Source organism: Strongylocentrotus purpuratus, unplaced genomic scaffold, assembly GCF_000002235.5.
Source record: "Strongylocentrotus purpuratus isolate Spur 01 unplaced genomic scaffold, Spur_5.0 spur5_scaffold_8, whole genome shotgun sequence".
Taxonomy (NCBI): domain Eukaryota; kingdom Metazoa; phylum Echinodermata; class Echinoidea; order Camarodonta; family Strongylocentrotidae; genus Strongylocentrotus; species Strongylocentrotus purpuratus.
The window spans coordinates 19,269,414-19,288,442 of NW_022145614.1; the positions used below are offsets into that span (position 1 = coordinate 19,269,414).

The 19,029-nt window shown below is 35.7% G+C and overlaps 1 protein-coding gene across 1 annotated transcript; it reads right to left on the minus strand.

Annotated features, from left to right (window-relative positions):
- Positions 1–1,131: 1,131 nt before the first annotated feature.
- Positions 1,132–19,025, minus strand: LOC105442851 (MARVEL domain-containing protein 1). The gene is made up of 5 exons (XM_030975650.1): positions 18,907–19,025; positions 16,874–17,032; positions 5,287–5,466; positions 2,714–2,830; positions 1,132–1,966 (listed from the first exon to the last, which is right to left on the minus strand). The coding sequence occupies exons 2-5, from the start codon at positions 17,021–17,023 to the stop codon at positions 1,745–1,747; spliced, it is 669 nt and encodes a 222-aa protein (XP_030831510.1). The 5' UTR covers positions 17,024–17,032; positions 18,907–19,025; the 3' UTR covers positions 1,132–1,744.
- Between the last annotated feature and the right edge of the window lie 4 nt (positions 19,026–19,029).

A 19,029-nucleotide genomic window follows, 5' to 3' on the forward strand; every position in this document is an offset into this window, starting at 1 on the left:
AATCGGTTCTTCAGATAACGCGATCACGAGAACGGGACGTACGGACGGACGGACGTACGGACGTACGGACGTACGGACGGACGGACGGACAACCCGAAAACATAATGCCTCCGGCTACTTCGTAACGGAGGCATAACAAAACTATCCACATTCCGACACACATTGAGAGATGTAAAGTGCAAATTGTGCATTCACCACAGCAAGTCCACAAGGCTAGAAAAGTTCATTCAGTCCTGAGATTTGGGAAAGTAAGACAAACTTGTAATTTTTCTTGATACCCTCTAATTCTTGTACATTGCCTAATGTCGACACTCCTAGTATAGCTCAACATTCCATATCTTCCTTTTTATTGGCTTTCAGTACACATCTCTAACATGAATCTTGAAGGAAGAACTTTAAACATCAAATCCAGGTATTGGACAATGATATTTGCAAAAGATGCTTCAACTTCCTACCAAAACTCTCTATAAGCCAGTACTTTTTAAATTGTAAATCACCATCTACATTTTGAATTTGACAGCTACTTCTACTTTCAAAGTTTTGGTTTTCTTCTATAAAATTGGAAGGTTTGTAGTTGTAAAGGCCAATAGACATAGTAGAGAAATAAGAAGTAAATACCCATAAAACTTGTTCCATATGGTCACCGGCATTCTGCATCATAAATAAATAAGATCAGAGCTGCCAACTACCAGAGCAGCAAATCAGTAATCACAAGGCTCAAAATCAGTAATTTGGGGAATAAATCAGTAATATCCTATGAAGCGTTATGAATCTTTAAAAAACGGCACGCCAACACTGAGCAGACGTTTGAGCGCATGATTATCTGAAACTTGTGGTGATTTTACTCACACAAAGTTGCTAAATATCGATTTTCAGGTCATCACAACAAATCAGTTTTCCATGAAAAATTGGCTTCTAGTGAGAGAATGAATACTTGATACTTTTTCGTCTTTCTCAGCGAGTGTTGGATGGCCGCCATAAGCCAGTTCTCTTTGTTCTTTCCACATCACACTTCATGTATCTTTTTTGATAATACTATCCTATACAAAAATAAACTGGAATAGATTTTGACAACTAGACGGTTGAACATACATAAAAGGTATTTCAAAATAATGTCACGAAAAACCAGGGTGTCAATTTCAAACCCGTTTGCCACAACTCTCCAAAAGGTACTATCTAACATTTTGGGGCAATAACACAATATCAATCTAAAGTAAAACAGGCAGCAAGATATCCCCGAAGTGTGTATGTTTGTATGTATTTACAAAAAACAAAACAAAAATATTGGTAAAGAATTGTGACATTTACAGAACAATGAAAAGCAAAGAAGTCACAATTTCTCTTTCAACACAGTAGATGATTTTTATTTTGATAGAGCTTTTTTTTAAAGATACATTTTGGTGCACAATCTATTGTAAATTTTCTACTCACTTGAAAATATCAGATATTGTCTGTTTAGAGCAAGAAGGGCATTATCTCATGGATTTTAAACACAGAGTTAATGCCTATTCTGGCTCTGAACAGATGATAGCAAATAGTACATTGAAGTCTGAATCACTATGCACTGAACAGCTGCAAACATGTGTCTCCACACTGAAAGTCTAGCCACAGAAAATATGAGAAAAATGTATTAATCTCTTAACTTTAAAAAAAAGTTACCCCCCCCCTCCAAGAAGCGATCTCTTTCGGCCCTCCACGGCCGGTTTGGCAACCCACTGACGACGGACGAGTACGGACGGTGGATTTAGGAGAACGGGCCCCCGGGGTAGGGTGGGGGGTTCTGGCCCTTCTCGTCCACGGAGTCAGGGGGCTGCTCAACCTGGTGTGTGGTGGTTGTAGTTGTGGTGGTAGTCGTGGTGGCCTGGCCAGGGAAGCGCAAGGTGCTGACTCCGCCCATGGCTTGGAATTCACGAACGTTGAAGAATGTACTGATGCCATAGAGGACAACGAGGGTCCATCCGCACAGCTTGAAAGGCAAGGGATGGGCAACAAGTTTAATCTTTTATAAATAATAATAATAATAATGGTACTAATCCTTCTACTACTACTACTACTACTTACAATAATTATAATAAAATTTAGAATAATAATTTTAACAATAATGTTAATAATAATAATACTATCAATAATAATAATAATAATGAAAATAAATAATGATAAAATATTATTAACAATACTACTACAATTACTACTACTTCTTCTACTATACTGCTACTACTACAACTACTACAGGACTTCTACTACTACTAGTACTTATAATAACAATTATAATAATAATAATAACAATAATAACAACTACAACAACTGTCTGCTCTTCAGCACTTTCAGAATCAATACAAATTCCCTGATACAATAAAATATAAAATCCTTCATAAATTTGTCCAACTGCATAAAATCATAAGACATAAATGAACAAACAAGATTATTATCATACATGGACACTGAATTTAGTTTCTACTCACTATGTAATGCCGTCTTCTGACAATTTTTTGTATGATACATGTAAAGCTCCATAAAAATCAACTCCTATTTGATTGGGAGCACAATGGAAGTACATGTTCATACTTCAATTTAAAACATTCCCCTTAATAAAATGATGAGATCTATTACAAAAGCATTAAATTATTATATTTTCCTTATTCAAACATAGCGATAACATTAATATTATTTATCGACCATCTGAGGATCCTAAATAAAAGAACCTGATACTTACACATCCCCATACAAGCTTGCCATGCTGAGAAGCCCCGGTAAATTGGCCAGCACGTACACTGATGATTATTGCAGCTATGAAATGTAGCAAGCAATCTGCAGCATTGTTGATCAGCTCCTGGTAGATTTGAAGAAAAATAGAGTTTTTGTATCATTTAGTGACATTTAAAAAACAAGGGAAACGCTCTCGCCTGCATTACGCAATTCGATATGATGACAAATTGAGGTTGAGACATTATTTATACATGTAGGCAGGGTGGCCCATTAGCAGCCCCCCCCCCCCCTCAAAAAAAAAATGAAATCCTCTTAATATAATCAGCATTTTGAAGGCTACAAATCATCAGTAGAATTATTTACTATAATTTGTACCAAGATTGATAACTTTAATGGAATATGATCAAATAATAAAAATTGATTTATTAATTCTCATATTAAGTTGTGAAAACATAATCCAAGTCTACTGACCAAAATGACCTTTGACCTAGACTTTGTGACCCAGACTTTGTGACCTGGAATTTGCGTCATATGATTTGTGATACTTGATAACCCTTGTGTACAAGTTTCATGGAATTTGAACAAACGCTTTTGAAATTATGCTAAAAATTCAAAATCTTGATGTTGATACCATAACAAAGTCTAAATTTGCAGACCTTAAATTACATTTGACCTTGACTTTGTCACCTAAAAGCCTTATCACATGATTGGGGATACTTGATAACCCTTTAGTATAAGTTTCATTGAATAAGAACTTATACTTTCAAAATTATATTAAAAATTCAAAAACTTAACCTGAGGTTAAGTTTTTGATGATGATGCCACAACATACATGTAGTCCAAGTCTGTTGACCTGAAATGACTTTGACCTTGACTTTGTGACCTGAAATTCTACTCACATGATTGGGGATACCTGATACCCTTTGGTCTAAGTTTCATTGAATAAGAACTTATGCTTTCAAAATTATACTAAAATTTTAAAAACTTAGACTGAGGTTTAAAGGAATCACACTAAAAAGCAAAAGTGTTTTGAATTGATGCAAAATTCATATCATTGCGGAGGGGAAGCCATACTGATCAAATACAACAACTTCCCTCTTCAAAATATGTTTGGGGCCCGCAGTAATCAACTGAGATCCAGATTTTCTGCCTTCAGCGGTCCTTTGTAGAGCGTCAATATTTGTGACGTCACATACGGGACACGGCTGGCTAGCTGCATACTGCTACACGGCACTGAGCTGTTCGTCCAGTGTGTGACGTCACAATTCAGAGCTCGCTACGATTGTGTGTTTGACTTACGTTCAGGGGCATTCGGGGGTCTAAGGAGGGTCTTGAAAAATTGCATTTTATGCCTTTCCATGATATCTATATGATTTCTCAGCAAATTGTTAGTGTTTTTCAAGAGAAAATCTTTCCATCCATATGTAATTTGTTCTAATTATGAGTTGTTAGTGAATTTTCTTTGTGTAGCTCCTTTAAGTTTTTTATGTTGACGCTGCCGCCGACGCCGCTGCCTCGGCAGTCACCAAAAAAAGCGGCGCCTATGTCTCGTTTTTTGCTACACAGGCGAGACAAAAAGGGTATGCCCCTTTCTTCTTCCAGTTAAGTGCCGCTTCATGGTGATGAAGATAATCGCACTGGTTTTGTGTGTATATGTGGAGACTTTCACATGTCCTGTCATTCCACATTTTAACTTGTTGTTCTTGTTGTGCAGGTGCATATATACATGTGTAAGTAAAAAACATTCCCAGTCTTGTAGACATTACATCTGCATCCCACTCAAGAAGACCTTGAAGGCGTCAAGAGAGTGGTATTGGGCTGGGTCCTGTGGAAGGTTGTTCCAGTCCTTGCAGGTTCTTGGGAAGAAGGAAGAAGCATAGGTCTGACTACTGCAGTTGAATGTCCTAAAACGAGATCCATGTCCTCTTGTTATTGATGTCAGTTCAGTGAGAAAGGACTGCCAGGTAACGTCGACAAGGTTAAAACGGATGCGATACAGCATGGCAAGGCGGCTGTGAAGACGTCTGGTGAGTAGCAATGGCCAATTCAGGTTTTCAAGCATAGCCGTTACACTGGAGGTTTGATTAAAGTCACCGGTGACGTAGCGAGCACACCTTCGTTGGACCATTTCAATCTTGTTGACATTCCGCTGTGTGTGGACCCATTTAAAAAAACTTTTCATCAATAAAAAGTGTCACATTTTCTATAACAAATTTGCTCTCAGCCAATCAAATGCAACTTGTAATTGATAACAATTTTAATGAAACGGTGCCAATGCACGACAAATTGTGCTCACAGCCAGGGTTCCAAAGTGATTGGCTGAAGTATTTGACTACATTCATCTTTAACTCAGGATGAAATACTTACCGGTAGCCAAAGGAATAGTGAATAATTAAACTTCAGTTCATACTTAGTAGTGAAATATACTCATAAACTGATGTATAGAAATCGATACTGTAAATCAAGAAATGTTTTGCAAGAATTCTAATTCCATTATATCACACTGTGAAACTTTCAAAAACTTTTCCCATACATAAAAACAACACAGTTCCTGACTAAGAGATAATACTGGCTTCTTACCGTTAGCACCCAGTTGATAATGGTCACCCGTTTGGTCAGCGCTAAGAGGAAAAGAATATAGAGTATGAGCGTGACGACCCATGCGCTCACAGCGACAAAGATTACCCAGCTATAACCAGCAAATATATAGCCATAGTACGAGAAGCTGGCCACCACTGTCCAGTACAGGAATCCAATAATCTGCAGAAATAAAGGAATCAAAATCTTTAAGTTAATTTTGTCATTCTTATCAATTCAATATCATTTCACTTTTCGGTATGTATATTTCAAAGGCATTTTCATATACCATGTATATGTTGTTTAGGGCACCTTTGAGTATTCCTTTAACCTCTGTCACTCCGCCAAACCAACTCAAAACTGACTCAAAACCGACGGATTCATCATCCTTGGCCACTTAGGCCGGGTAATGGAATGATTTATTCGCTCTGTTGTTGGTCTTGTATGAGGATGGATATGTGTGCATTATTATTTAAAGATGAAGCTATTACTGATAAAAACAAATGCATAGAGTTTTAACATCCAACTGTTTGAAATATGACTTTGAGGTCAGGGAGAATGGGGGGAGGGAGGGGGAGGGGAGCAGCGACTACTTGCTGTATCATTCTTTATAACAAATTTTTATAACAATAATTTGAGTTCAAATTGAATTAGCAGCAGGGTTGCCATACCATTTGTTTTGTCAGAAATATGTAAAAAATAAAATGATCAAAAACATTGAACTGAGAAATTTAGACATACAGAGACAGACCGTTAGCTTAAAGTTTAGGCCTTGGCGTTAAATTTGAAGTTATCTCGTAATTTAATAGGGAATGTGCAGATGCACTCATGGTTACAAAACTTTAAGTTACGAATCTTAAAGTTAGTGCAGTAACTATGAGCAGAGATGGGTCCTCACTCGAAGTTATAAGCCTGCAATTGCAATTAACTCTAAGATTATGCCAGCTTGTAGTTACTTGAATGTTTTCCAGAGCTTATAATAGTTAATTTCAAATACTTGCTGTATCTGCCAGGTGAACCCTTGTAGTTGTTAGTGGATCACTATTTTAAACGTCCATGTTTTTGCAAACTTTAAGTTTAAAGAGAAGATTGAGTTCTGGGAAGAGTTGAAAAATAATTTTTGAGCGTTATCATTGTTATTTTGAAAGTTTGGAAGAACATCAGATAAAAAATGTTCCCTGAAAAGCATGGCTCTTCAAATGCCTTAATATTCTAAATATGGCATGTAACAGCATAAAAATTGGGACGAAAAGTTTGTGCCACATGTTTGTGTAGACCCATATTTCTGTGTACAGTGCTTGTAACTTTACCAAGACTGGGCCCAATTTCTTATCATTTTGATGATTCCAGAACCTTGCAAGTACACACTACCGTATATGCTAGATGATCAACATTTTCTGATCGATTCCACACCGTTTCTTTCACAATGCAATCGCATGACCAGGGGGGGGGGGGGGGGGGGGGGGTGTTTCACAAAACTTCTCATCAGTGACAAATGACAGTTTTTGTAATAAGCTACTGAAAATCCTTGCTTCTGATCGGTTATCAGCAGAATTGTCACTAATTTTTGTCATTTGTCATTGAAAAAAGGCCTTGTGAAACAGGCCCCATATCTCAACTTTAGCTTTAAAGCTACTATTACGACTACGATTGAATAGAGCTATTGCAACGGAGAATCCAAAACTAACACACTGACAATGGTGAGGAACAATAGGAAATGTCGGCTCCTTTCTTTTCCTCTGAACAGGAAGGCCGTGTAATGACATTTGTCTAGTATCTGTTGTATTTTGTACACAGACCATAGTCAAAGAGGTGATCTCATATGTGCATGTACATTGCTGCACTTTTAGCTGCCTGAGAAGACAGTCCTGAATATGATACCATTAGACGAAAATTATATTTTTATAATGATCTTAATAATAAAATGTTGAATCTATATATATAGCATTTCTTCTGAACGATACAAGTGCTGAATACATACACTCTCCTTACCAGGCTTTAGCCAAGCTTGGGAAATAGAGGTTTCATAAAAGGCATTTAAAATAAATAAAGAATGTACCATTCATGTGTTTCCATCAATATTGATCATTCAAGATACATGTAATTACAAATATACATTGTCTTTTAATAGTACAATTGGAGTCACAGAGGCCCATAGTTTTAACCAATACCTCGAAAAGAAGGCAGGGTATATTTGTTTTATATATCCTACATCCAAACTTTATTTGAAATCCTGTGCGCTCACTGAATTTTCAACTCCCAAATAGTACTCTCAAATACATGTAGTACTTTTTCAGAGCAACCTTAAAATGTTTGAAATATTTCTGGTCACGTGACGAGCTCTCAACCAATCAAATAACAATAATTTTTTTATGCAAGATATACCGTAATAATGAATATATAGTTGACATCCTGGAAATAAAATCAGAAATTTCAGATTTTATATCAGATTGTACCTGTACAGTATCTATGTTGGGAAATGCAAATGACAAAATCTGGATAATTCATTATTCATCTACATTTCTACTTTGTCAACTAAATAAAGCAAATATATTACTAGTTAGGGTCTACTTTACACAATGTACACAATATATGTATTGTAGGCTATGCGCCTAGTTGCTTTGCAGGCGCTTCTTATCATTTTCATCTGTGACATGCACAAACTTTTCAGGAAAACATTTCTTTGAGATGTAGTTATTACGTCTCGTTTCCTTTCTCGTGAGCTATTTGCGTATTGCCTTTGAAACACTATAAGGATTGTTATTCTTAATTTTTGTCCAAACCACTTGATAAACACGTACATTTAATGATGCACGTTGAAAAGTCCTGAACTAATAAAAACTGTTTGATGTAAAGCATGAATATTTTCCTAATTATTGCTTATTGCATATTATGCCAACAAATGGATTATTATTGGGTATATATTAAAGAAATTTGAATCATGGAGAGGTCTGGGGAGTGTTTCACAAAGACTGAGACTGAATTTAAGTTGGACTTAACTATGGCAGGCCGTTCATGCCATTGTTTGCTCTCACTATTTACTGACATTGGTCTCTCAAGGGGCGTACAAATCATGGTCACAAATCTACAGAATTGACATTTTTTATAATTCACTATTGAAGGAACAAATATTATCTAAAGATCATAATGGTGAGATCGACTAGTGGCATGAATGGCCTGTCATTATCTATTCATCTGTCTGTCTTGTTTAGTTTTTGTCTGTGTTTCAGTTCGGTTGCTCGTAGTATTTTCCTGTTTCTCTTGTTTATAGCCATTATTTAGTAGTCAATAGTCAATAGTTATGTTTATATTTTCTCAGTTGTTTATTTAGTTTAGCCTGTAAGCATTTAAATATATATATAAATATATGCACTATTCTTATCCGACGTGTTTGTTCTTTTATTTATTTTTGTTTTTATTTATTGAAATATATTTATTCAGGATAACAAGAATCAGATATACATTGTAGATACAAAATCTGTTTTACATCATAGTCCTGAACAGGATAAAAATGTAGTACACGGAAATATAAATAATAAATATCAATAATGACATACTCATAAGCTACTCATGAGGGACCTTAAATCCACAAGCCTTGCTTTCAACCAAAGTCACCTCATTTTTCTATTGTAACGCCATATTCTGTTAAATTGTTATATTCATGTCATATTTGTAATGTGTGTTATGAAAGAAAGATAAATAAAACTTGAACTTGGACTGAAGTCCAACTTAAAGTCAATCTTAGTCTTTGTAAAACATGCCCCAGGTCTATGATATCCACAGAATCAATGTTTCTTTTCTTATAATTCTTATAAATCATATGCATGTGAACCCTTTCTCATATCCACTTAAATCTGATAAATGAAATATGAATGATAGGACAGTTGACTTCTAAATAAGGCTAAAACGGATATCCTGCGAGTTACAGCAAAACTGAAAGTTCATGAAATGATTAATGAAATGACTGCAACCATCAAAAAAATTCCCATGCATTGCTTTTATGATTTGATGCATGACATATATATGTAAAATGAAATTGGCAGGATATAGTGTAGTGATTCAAGGAAAAATAAAATTTAACCACAAATTAAAGGTAATACAAAGTTTCGGTATGGGGTCATGAATTTGGTTCAAATGAACATATTGGAAGCATATATGATCCTACAATTTTCAGTGATCATTGTCGCGGTCGAAATCGACTCTTAAGTTATGAAATTGTAAATGATTAACACTTTATGTTGAATAGCTCCCTCTCAAGGCCAAGATATTAATTAAGCTATAAAACGATGTTTATTGACTAAAATCGACCGATTAGCTATTCCCGTTCGGAAATTATATACCACAACTACATACTCTGACGTTTTCATGGTCGCAGCTAACATTATACGGCTGAGGAGCTATTTGAAATTTATCAAAATTTACCGGGAGCACCGGTAAATCTTTATATTCAATTTTTCTCGAAAGCAGAAGTGCTTTAGGAGCTAAACTTTTGGGTGTTTTTAATACATCCACAGGGGCATCCAAATGTATCAAAATTATAAAGAATCACTATCCACCCATTTTTCAAATTTCCCACAACTTTGTAATACCTTTAATAGTGAAAATATAATATGTTTTCACAGACACAGTATACATGTACATGTACATGCATCTGACCATGCTTACATTTTTTATAATGCATGGCAGGAAAGAAAAACACAAGAGGATGGAGCATCACAGGAACAATTAATTTGTCTACATTCATGAATCCGGTTCTATAAAGTCTCAACCCCCCCCCCCCCCCCCCCCCCCCCAGGAAGCCAACTTTCAATAGCATTAATGTTCACGGAACATATTCCATTAGTATTCAGTATATACTGAATAATGTCATGGGATTGGATAAACAAAAACCTTTACCCAATGCAACCCAGGCCCAAAAGCCCGACCTTAACCCCCCTCCCCTATCGGCTTTAATGTGGAAATATTACAATTGAATATGATATATCTGCCTTTTTGTTGCTAACATAACTTCAAAGTTGCTCTAAAAAAAAAGTTGCTCTAAAAGCCAATCTCTTTCTAAACAGTTCTATTTAATAACGACAAATTTAATAGTGGAGTAATAATTTGTGTTGGTTTAGTTTACCTTTATCTTAAGTTAAGAACGTGATATGTTCGTGATTGTAATATGTACAGCACCATGAGCGTCACAGCCTGGCGGATAACGGCGCTATATAAATATACATATTATTATTATTATTATTATGCGATGTTCATGTGCTGTTGTCAGTGATAAATTCATTTGCTGTGCAAAAATATGTATGTGCCATCCTTTTTGCAGTACATAATATCGACAAGTATGTAGGCCTATAACCTATACATGTACACTGTAGGTACATCAGGGAGATTAGAGTTTGAAGGAGCACTGCAAAGATTTTAAAACAAACTTTATTTTCATCATTGCAAGCCAAAATTCAATGCTTGGAAACACTCCAAGTAGGCCTAATGGTTATTATCAAATGCCTAAATACAGCCCTGGCATAGCACCTGAAGAGCTCTCCGAACACTTCTGAGATGTGTGACATCCATACCTTTCATCCATACGATTCATGCAAACGTTCACCAATCAACTTCTCTGATTTTGTTTTCTTTCCTCTAGAGTAGTTTGCTATCAAGGTTGAATTTCCCTTTAAATGTAGGTATGTACATGTATGGTAGGCCTACATATAAGCAGGGAGATGTGAGTTTAAGTCTGCAAAACCAGTCTTGGCTGCTACATACATCATTCATCTAGGAGGCCTGGTATCGGTATTGTAATACATAATTGTATTCACAGCAAGTGGTGTGACAATTATGGCTCTCTTAATGAGGCTATTAGGTCCATGCTATGGAGTACCGGTACACTAAGTGGCATTTGGCTTTTGTGTTTAATTTAACAAATGTCATTAACAGTTTACTTCATAGAAGTGGCAGTTCTGTTTGACAGTACTACAACGTGGATGGCCATTATACATGGTTGAGTTGCAGGCCCTAAATATATATTTTTTCTTCTCAAATTGATCAGTACATACAGTTAGCAACTAAATTATTCATACCCCTTTTAAATGTGATGCTTTGGGGTCTTTTTTGTAAAGTCAAGAATGAAAGGTGGACTGGTTAAGTTTAGTGGGCCTTTGTTGAAAACATTTAGATCAGCTTTAAGTTTTATTCGCAAGAAACAAAAATCAGGGCAAATCATTTTTTCCCATACTAAAGAAATTACAAGACCTGCAAAGGGTATAAATAATCTACTTGTTAACAGTATTATGTAGAACAAAGTAACAAACCCTGGTCAACTATACAGGTTTTCAAAGGAGTGTATACTAATATAATAGGCCTCCTAGGCTCCTATGTCTCCTGTTTAAAATGTCATTTCAAGTAGATATATCTCAAAACACTTCCATGAAATATTTTAATGCAGCTTTTAAAATTATGCATATCATTTTACAGTATTTATTGCTCAAGACAACTACCAGTACAAATGTGTCCAAATTGGTTCTACAGTATTGTAGCCAATACATGTACATGCAGGTGACAACCTAAACAAATGCAATAAACGGTACAATAAAGTCCATGGAACGATAGCAAGGCCCTCTATAAACGGTTCAATAAAGTCTGTGGAACGATAGCAAAGCACTCTATAAACTGTACAATGCCCACGCACAGTGTTTGAACTACTTATTATGATGTCCAGGTGAAAAGGGGAAGAACAAAATAGATGCCCCCCGGCCCCCCCCCCCCCCCCCCCAAAAAAAAAAAAAAAAAAAAAAAATGGCCTCAATCACTAAAATGTCAAAATATGCCATGGTACATGTATGAAAAAATACCATCTGCTTGTGCTTTATTTGAGGCAAGACAATAATGATCTTCATGCAAACAAGGCAAAGAGAAGTTCACTTCCATAAGTACATTCCCAAATGATACTTGTTCAAAGTAATAATTCAAAGTTCAAAATATAATTCAATCTGTATTGTCACTTGAGAATTAAAGGGAAAGTCCACCCTGAAATTAAGTTAGTTTTAATAGGAGTAGAAAAATGAGAGAAACAAGTAAGTGAAAGTTTGAGCAAATTCCGATTAAAAATAAGGAAGTTAGGATTTTCGAAGTTGTGATCAATCAAACACAAATTGGCAACTCTATGACATATCATGCGAGCTCAACTTCCATTTGCTCAGTACTAAAAAAATATAAAATTTTCATTTTCCCTCAAGAAAAATTTCAACCATACATGCACCCTAAATATAATAATTGCAAATATGTTTCTATACTCCCCCTGCAAGGAACAAATATATATTCCGTCATCAATAACGAAGAAAACATGATTTTATGGAATATTATGCACAAAGCAAATGAAGGAGAGCTCGTATAATAAGTCACAGAGTTGCCAATTTGTATTTGATTGATCACAACTTCAATAATTCATAACTTTCTTATTTTCACTCAGAATTTGCTCAAACTTTCACTCACCTGATTTTCTTATTATTCTGCCTCTATCGAAACAAACTTATTTTTGGGGTGGACTTTCCCTTTAATAACTAACAATTAATAACTAATATTCTATTAAAGTTTATGAGATAATGCACATGGGCAGGTCCAAGCTATTTGGATTGTGACGTACGGGACATTTAGAGACTTTAAACAAGAAATAACAACAGATGAAATTATTTATATGGCTTTCTTTTGGTATGAGTCTGTGGCTATTATGGGCTAGTTCATTTGTGGAAAGTTTTAGTTCTGACGAACTCTTCAATCAATTTGTAATGTAATTAATGTGCCGCATGACGTACGGGACGCTGCAAACCGTACGTCACGCTGCACATTAATTACATTAAAAATTAATTAAAGATTTGGTCAGAACTAAAACTTTCTAAAAATGAACTAGCCCATAATAGCCACAGACTCATACCGAAAGAAAGTCATATAAATAATTTTATCTGTTGTAATTTCTTGTTCAAAGTCTCTGAATGTCCCGTACGTCACAATCCAAATAGCTCGGACCTGCCTAAGTACATGTACATTCCCAAATGATACTTGTTCAAAGTAATAATTCAAAGTTCAAAATATAATTCAATCTGTATTGTCACTTGAGAATTAAGTTTATGAGATAATGCACTTCTGGCTCTCAACAGACAATATATTCAAATTGTTCAAATAATCAAATTCAAATAAACCGTTTTATAAAGGAATATAAGGAGACCCATTCCCCTCCCAACACAAATGAATAGCCGATCCTGGTAAACATTCACAGAAAAATATCGCCTCTCTGGTGAATGGCATTTACCTACATGTACATGTATGTATGTAACCCCATATCGATCAGCCCCTATATAGCTATCAACCTACGCCATGATGATTATACATCTACAAGGCCAACAACACGCAACTCCCCATGTAATGTTTCGCAGGACTGTATGATTAATTGACATAAATAAGACCCGTCTCACACACGTCTGCCTACTGGGCTTTTCCTCTCATTAATCTCTCATCACCCAATCAAGTCAATATGTTTTGACATGTATCAAACACTACATTGTAGTATTGGCAAAGTAAAATATGGTTGGCTATTCAGAGAGGAAATCCAATTCATCCAACCTTTAAAATTTCTTTTCATGCATGGCTTACATTCTAGATGAATGCAAGCTGGAAAGATGAATGAAAATACTATACCATTATTTATTGTGTTATCAGACCCCCCGGAATGCTTTTCAAAGTGGGGGAGGGGGGGGGGTGCTAAAGTATCTACAATCAGGTAGCTAGAGCAGCATAACATGGCGATTTGAACAATTGTCTTTCTTTCTTTCTTGTTTTCCCTCTCTTTTTATACCATACTGTGCCGTTCCGCGGGCCCTGTGTATTCATGTAGAACGGTGGTGACACTTTCTCATACATGTAAAATATTCACATACTTTACATCAGATATTTCAGTGCACCTGTGGTATTTAGACAATTCTGAACCAATATTGACTACGTACAGTACATCATGTACTAGTAAACTGAGCAAACAAATGTTGAATAAACAGCCGATGTATTGTAACATTACTTTGCACTGTAAACACTGGACATGTACAATATACATGTAATCACGTATGTACATGTACATTGTAAGAATTTATGAAAATGTTTACTACCTGGAACACATATGATATCACACATGTTCTACATTCAGCATAGTGAGCATACAGTGTAAAGATTAGATGAGATGTACTCCTGCCTTTTGAATTACAACAATACTTGTACTTGTGCACCATGCTTTAGTTGGAACTTGGAAATAGTACTTTATAATTCAACAAGAAAACCATTACTTTTCAGTGAGGGAAAATCAAAGCTGAGAAGGTAAAAATTATATTTGGTGATAAGTATATAACAGGGTAACAATTGTAACTCATTCATATAAAAAATATATAAAATGTAGCAGTTGACAAATCTATTTCATTTATGCAAAATTTTCACCCCAGAAGAGCACCAACTTTTTTATGCAATTTGTGTTTTGACAATTGTAGTATGAAGGATAATAGGTGAATGAAATACTTCATCAACATATATGTACACCTGAGAAGAAAGCATCCATAAATTTGAATACATGTACTTGATAAACAACTTTATGTCAGATTATCAATAAAATGGTGAACCCATGTCATTCTAAAAAGCTGTACATCCTGCTAAGAATATCTTGCTTTATACCTCTCTCGAACACTTTGGTGAGGAAATCTTGTAGATTAATGGGCAAGAATACAAGAAATCTCTCAGAATAACTAGAGTTATTTCTCGGGGTGAGGTTTACTTTACTTGTTGTTCACATGAGTTCAAATATGCCACTGTAAATCCTTACAGCAATATCAATATAACCCAACTTGTATTAAAGTTTTATTTTTTTCTTGTTACAATAGTTTTCTAGGGCTTATTCACTTGAGGACCACTCCTGTCAGTCTTGTGTACTACCCATACTGAATGCACATGCACATGTACATTTTAAAGGTATTACAACGTTTTGGTAGATTTTGAAAATTGGCTGGATAGTGATTCTTTACAATGTTGATATATCTGGATGCCCCTATGGATGTATTATAAGCACTAAAACACTTCTGCTTTCGAGAAAAATTGAATATACAAATTTACCGGTGCTCCCGGTAAATTTTGATTAATTTGAAATAGCGCCTACGACTAAACGATGGTAGCTGCGACCATGAAAATCTCAGAATATGTAGTTGTGATATATATATTCCAAACGGTTATAGCAAATTGGTCGATTTTATTCAAAGAACATTGTTTTATAGCTAAATTAATATATTGACCTTGAGAGGGCGCTATACAACATAAAGAGTTTATTATTTACAATTTCATCACTTTAGACTCGATTTCAACTGCGACAACGATCACTGAATATTGTAGGACCGCATATATGCTTCCAATATGTTCATTTGAATCAAATTCATGACCTTGTACCAAAACTTTGTATTACCTTTAATACAGATACCATAAACTTTTTACAACATTTACATGTATAAAGAAGCTTTAAATTCTCATGATTCTTTATCTCTCCCACCCCCCCCCCCCCCCTCACCTTCCTTCCCACATGACCCTATGAGTTTTGAAAACATAACAAGTTGCCATCACACCACTTGCCTTAGTTTCTTACTTTGGATTCTTCAGCTTGCTAAAGAGGGAAATTATCATTGCATTTCAACACTTTCAAAGTCATTGGATTAGTGTTCAACTCAACTTGGGTTTTGATACGAGAGGCCAGCTAAGCTGCCATTTCCTTTCTCAGTCAACCTATACTCTTATATGCCGAGCTTGTGGACATTAACCGAAACAAATTAGTGCTGAATGTGTTGACAGCAGTATTATTCAGATAACGTACAGATCAAGCAATATCTCTAATTAGCAGATATAGAGAAGCAATGCTTATATTCATAATTTGCAGTAGAGGGATGGTTATAATTATGAAATTGATAAATATATCTACTTTATTTCAACTTTCCATTATCTTATCTTTCTATGGCCTACAGACACAGGTACATCAAGAACATGTATGGCCTACAGGTGTACCTGGTATGTATTTTTAGAACTGTTGCATGTATAGCCATTCAATTTAAGCAAGCCTCTAAATCTTAAATCCATAAAAGCTCTTTTTTTAAAATTAATTTCAGTAAATTTTATTTAAATATTATGATCCTGAGCATAATGTCTGTATTTATTTGTAATGTACACATAATATGTTCTTTTGAAAAACAGATGGTATGTCAATAAATGTCAATGTCATGCATATATAGGAAGATGAACGCTTTGGTTTCTGAGTAGACAACATACAGAATACACATTTTAATTTTCAAATCACATGTCCATGTACATGTACAATGTATGCCACTGGAGTATGGAAATAGCAAGCATTTTTAAAGGCTCGTTATTTATGTACATCTTGGGGTTTTCTAGCACTTTCCATTGACTGATCTTTTTTGTAATTCACAAAAACCAACTGTATGGAGGCCTGCTTGTATGTTCGATCATGGGGTCAGCAATATTTGATTACCCCCCATCCCCCATCCCCTAAAAAAAGGGAAAATCATATACTCACAATCTCTACTATCCTAATGATACCAGGCAGTGATGTGGCATATCCTTTGTCGATCGTACACGAGACTCCTGGTGACGCCGTCTGCTGAGTTGTCGTAGTCGAGTAGGTCGATGTTGTATGGGTGTCGGGAAATCCTCCAGTTTCTGCCATGATTGTTACCTACAGAAAAAGATGTGACATTATTAGTAGAGACTAGAGTTGCACGGACAAAAGTTAAAGTGATGTGTCATCAATCATCACCATTAATCATCATTATCATCAATCCTCATAATCATCATTTCTTTATCATTTTCTTTAAAACTGCTACTAAATGATTTCCATGAAGAAATAAAATTAATTGAAATGTACTGAGCGAGGCGGGAGGCTTTGACGGCAACTAGCTCGAAGATGTTGATAACGAATCAAGCAATCATTATCATCATCACCATCATCACCACCACCATCATCACCACCACCATCACCACCACCATCACCACCACCATCATCACCACCATCATCACCACCACCATCATCACCACCACCATCACCACCACCATCATCAACACCATCATCACCACCACCATCATCACCACCACCATCATCATCACCACCATCATCACCACCACCATCATCACTACCACCATCATCATCACCACCATCATCACCATCACCATCATCATTAATTATCATCATTCATCATCATCATTATCTCTTTAAAACAGGTACTGGCTCCATGATAAACTTAAATGAATTAAAAATCGATCAATTAATCACTATCATCATCATCAATCGTTGTCATAATGCCAATCACCATGACACCAACAGCAGCAGCTAGCAGCAGCAGTAGAAGAATCATCATCATTTCTGAAAAAAAGTCCCTGACTGATGTATTAAATGAATTGAATTGAAAATAAATAATTCAACAAACATTACCACAATCAATTATTACCATCAATTACCATCATCATCATCATCATCTTTTCTGTAAAACAGTCACTGGCTGATGTCACCTCAAAGAGTTAATAAAGTGAATGGAATTGAAAATTAAATTAATTAATCAATAAAATCATCATTATATTATCGCCATGACACGGTGACACCACCATCACAATAAACAAAGCGGCACCAGCTAGCTTCTTATCTTCATCGTCTTTCACCTATTACAAGTACAAGTTGTACTGTACAACACACTGGTTTACTCATCAACACTAACAGCTTCCTCACCTTTTCAGCTTTTGATTATAATCAATAATATTTCAATGTGACAAAGGAGTGGATTTATAGTTGATCCTGAATTCCTGATCGACTCTGTCACTTGTCTCTGTCCAAGAATGAAAGTCTGTCCTTTAAACTGAACTTATAGATCTTTCTGAATCTCAAAGTAAGACTGTTAAAGTAGAACTTAGTCTAGATAACTAGATCTAGATCTAGATATTACTAGAATAGATCTAGTCTAACCAAAAATAAAATAGTCTTAGGTTGTGCGAGACTCTAGTCGCCCAGAGGTAATCTAACAGTTAGACCTACAGTGTACGCGTAATAGTTAATACACATGATACAGCTACAGACATAGACAGTTGATTATTCCCATTTAATTTTCAATATCAGAATATCTAAAAAATGGTACTTCAGATCTATGACGAGAATGGTCTAATTTAGCTCATAACATGCAGACAGTCACAGTCAAATGACATAATTTAATTGTGAGTCATTGTCATAAGACAAAATGTCTTGCGAAACTCCAGTGACCGACCGCGCGATCGCGACCGCTACCTGATTTACAAGCGCCTCTACCAGAACCCACAGAAGTCCGCCCACTTTCTATTTGCTATATTGCATGCAAACAAACGTAAACGTAAACTGAGGTGATCGCGATATAGATGAGGCCGAGGTTTGCATATCCCTGGTTTGAAGTCACAGATGGAGAACAGAAATCATTTGAAAATTCATTCGAAAGTCAGAGTGCTCTTTACTATAGGCCTAGGACCATCTCAATATACATTTTTGATGAAATGAAGTTAAAAAAATATCAATATAAAATGCACTCAACTTACTCTCTCTTGACGACAAGAATAACCTCCGCCAGCTTTGACGGCAGATTTAACGAATAACTTTAATAATGCGCGCGTTAACGCTATCTAGAGCTATATTATGCACATAGCTAGCGCGCGCACGGA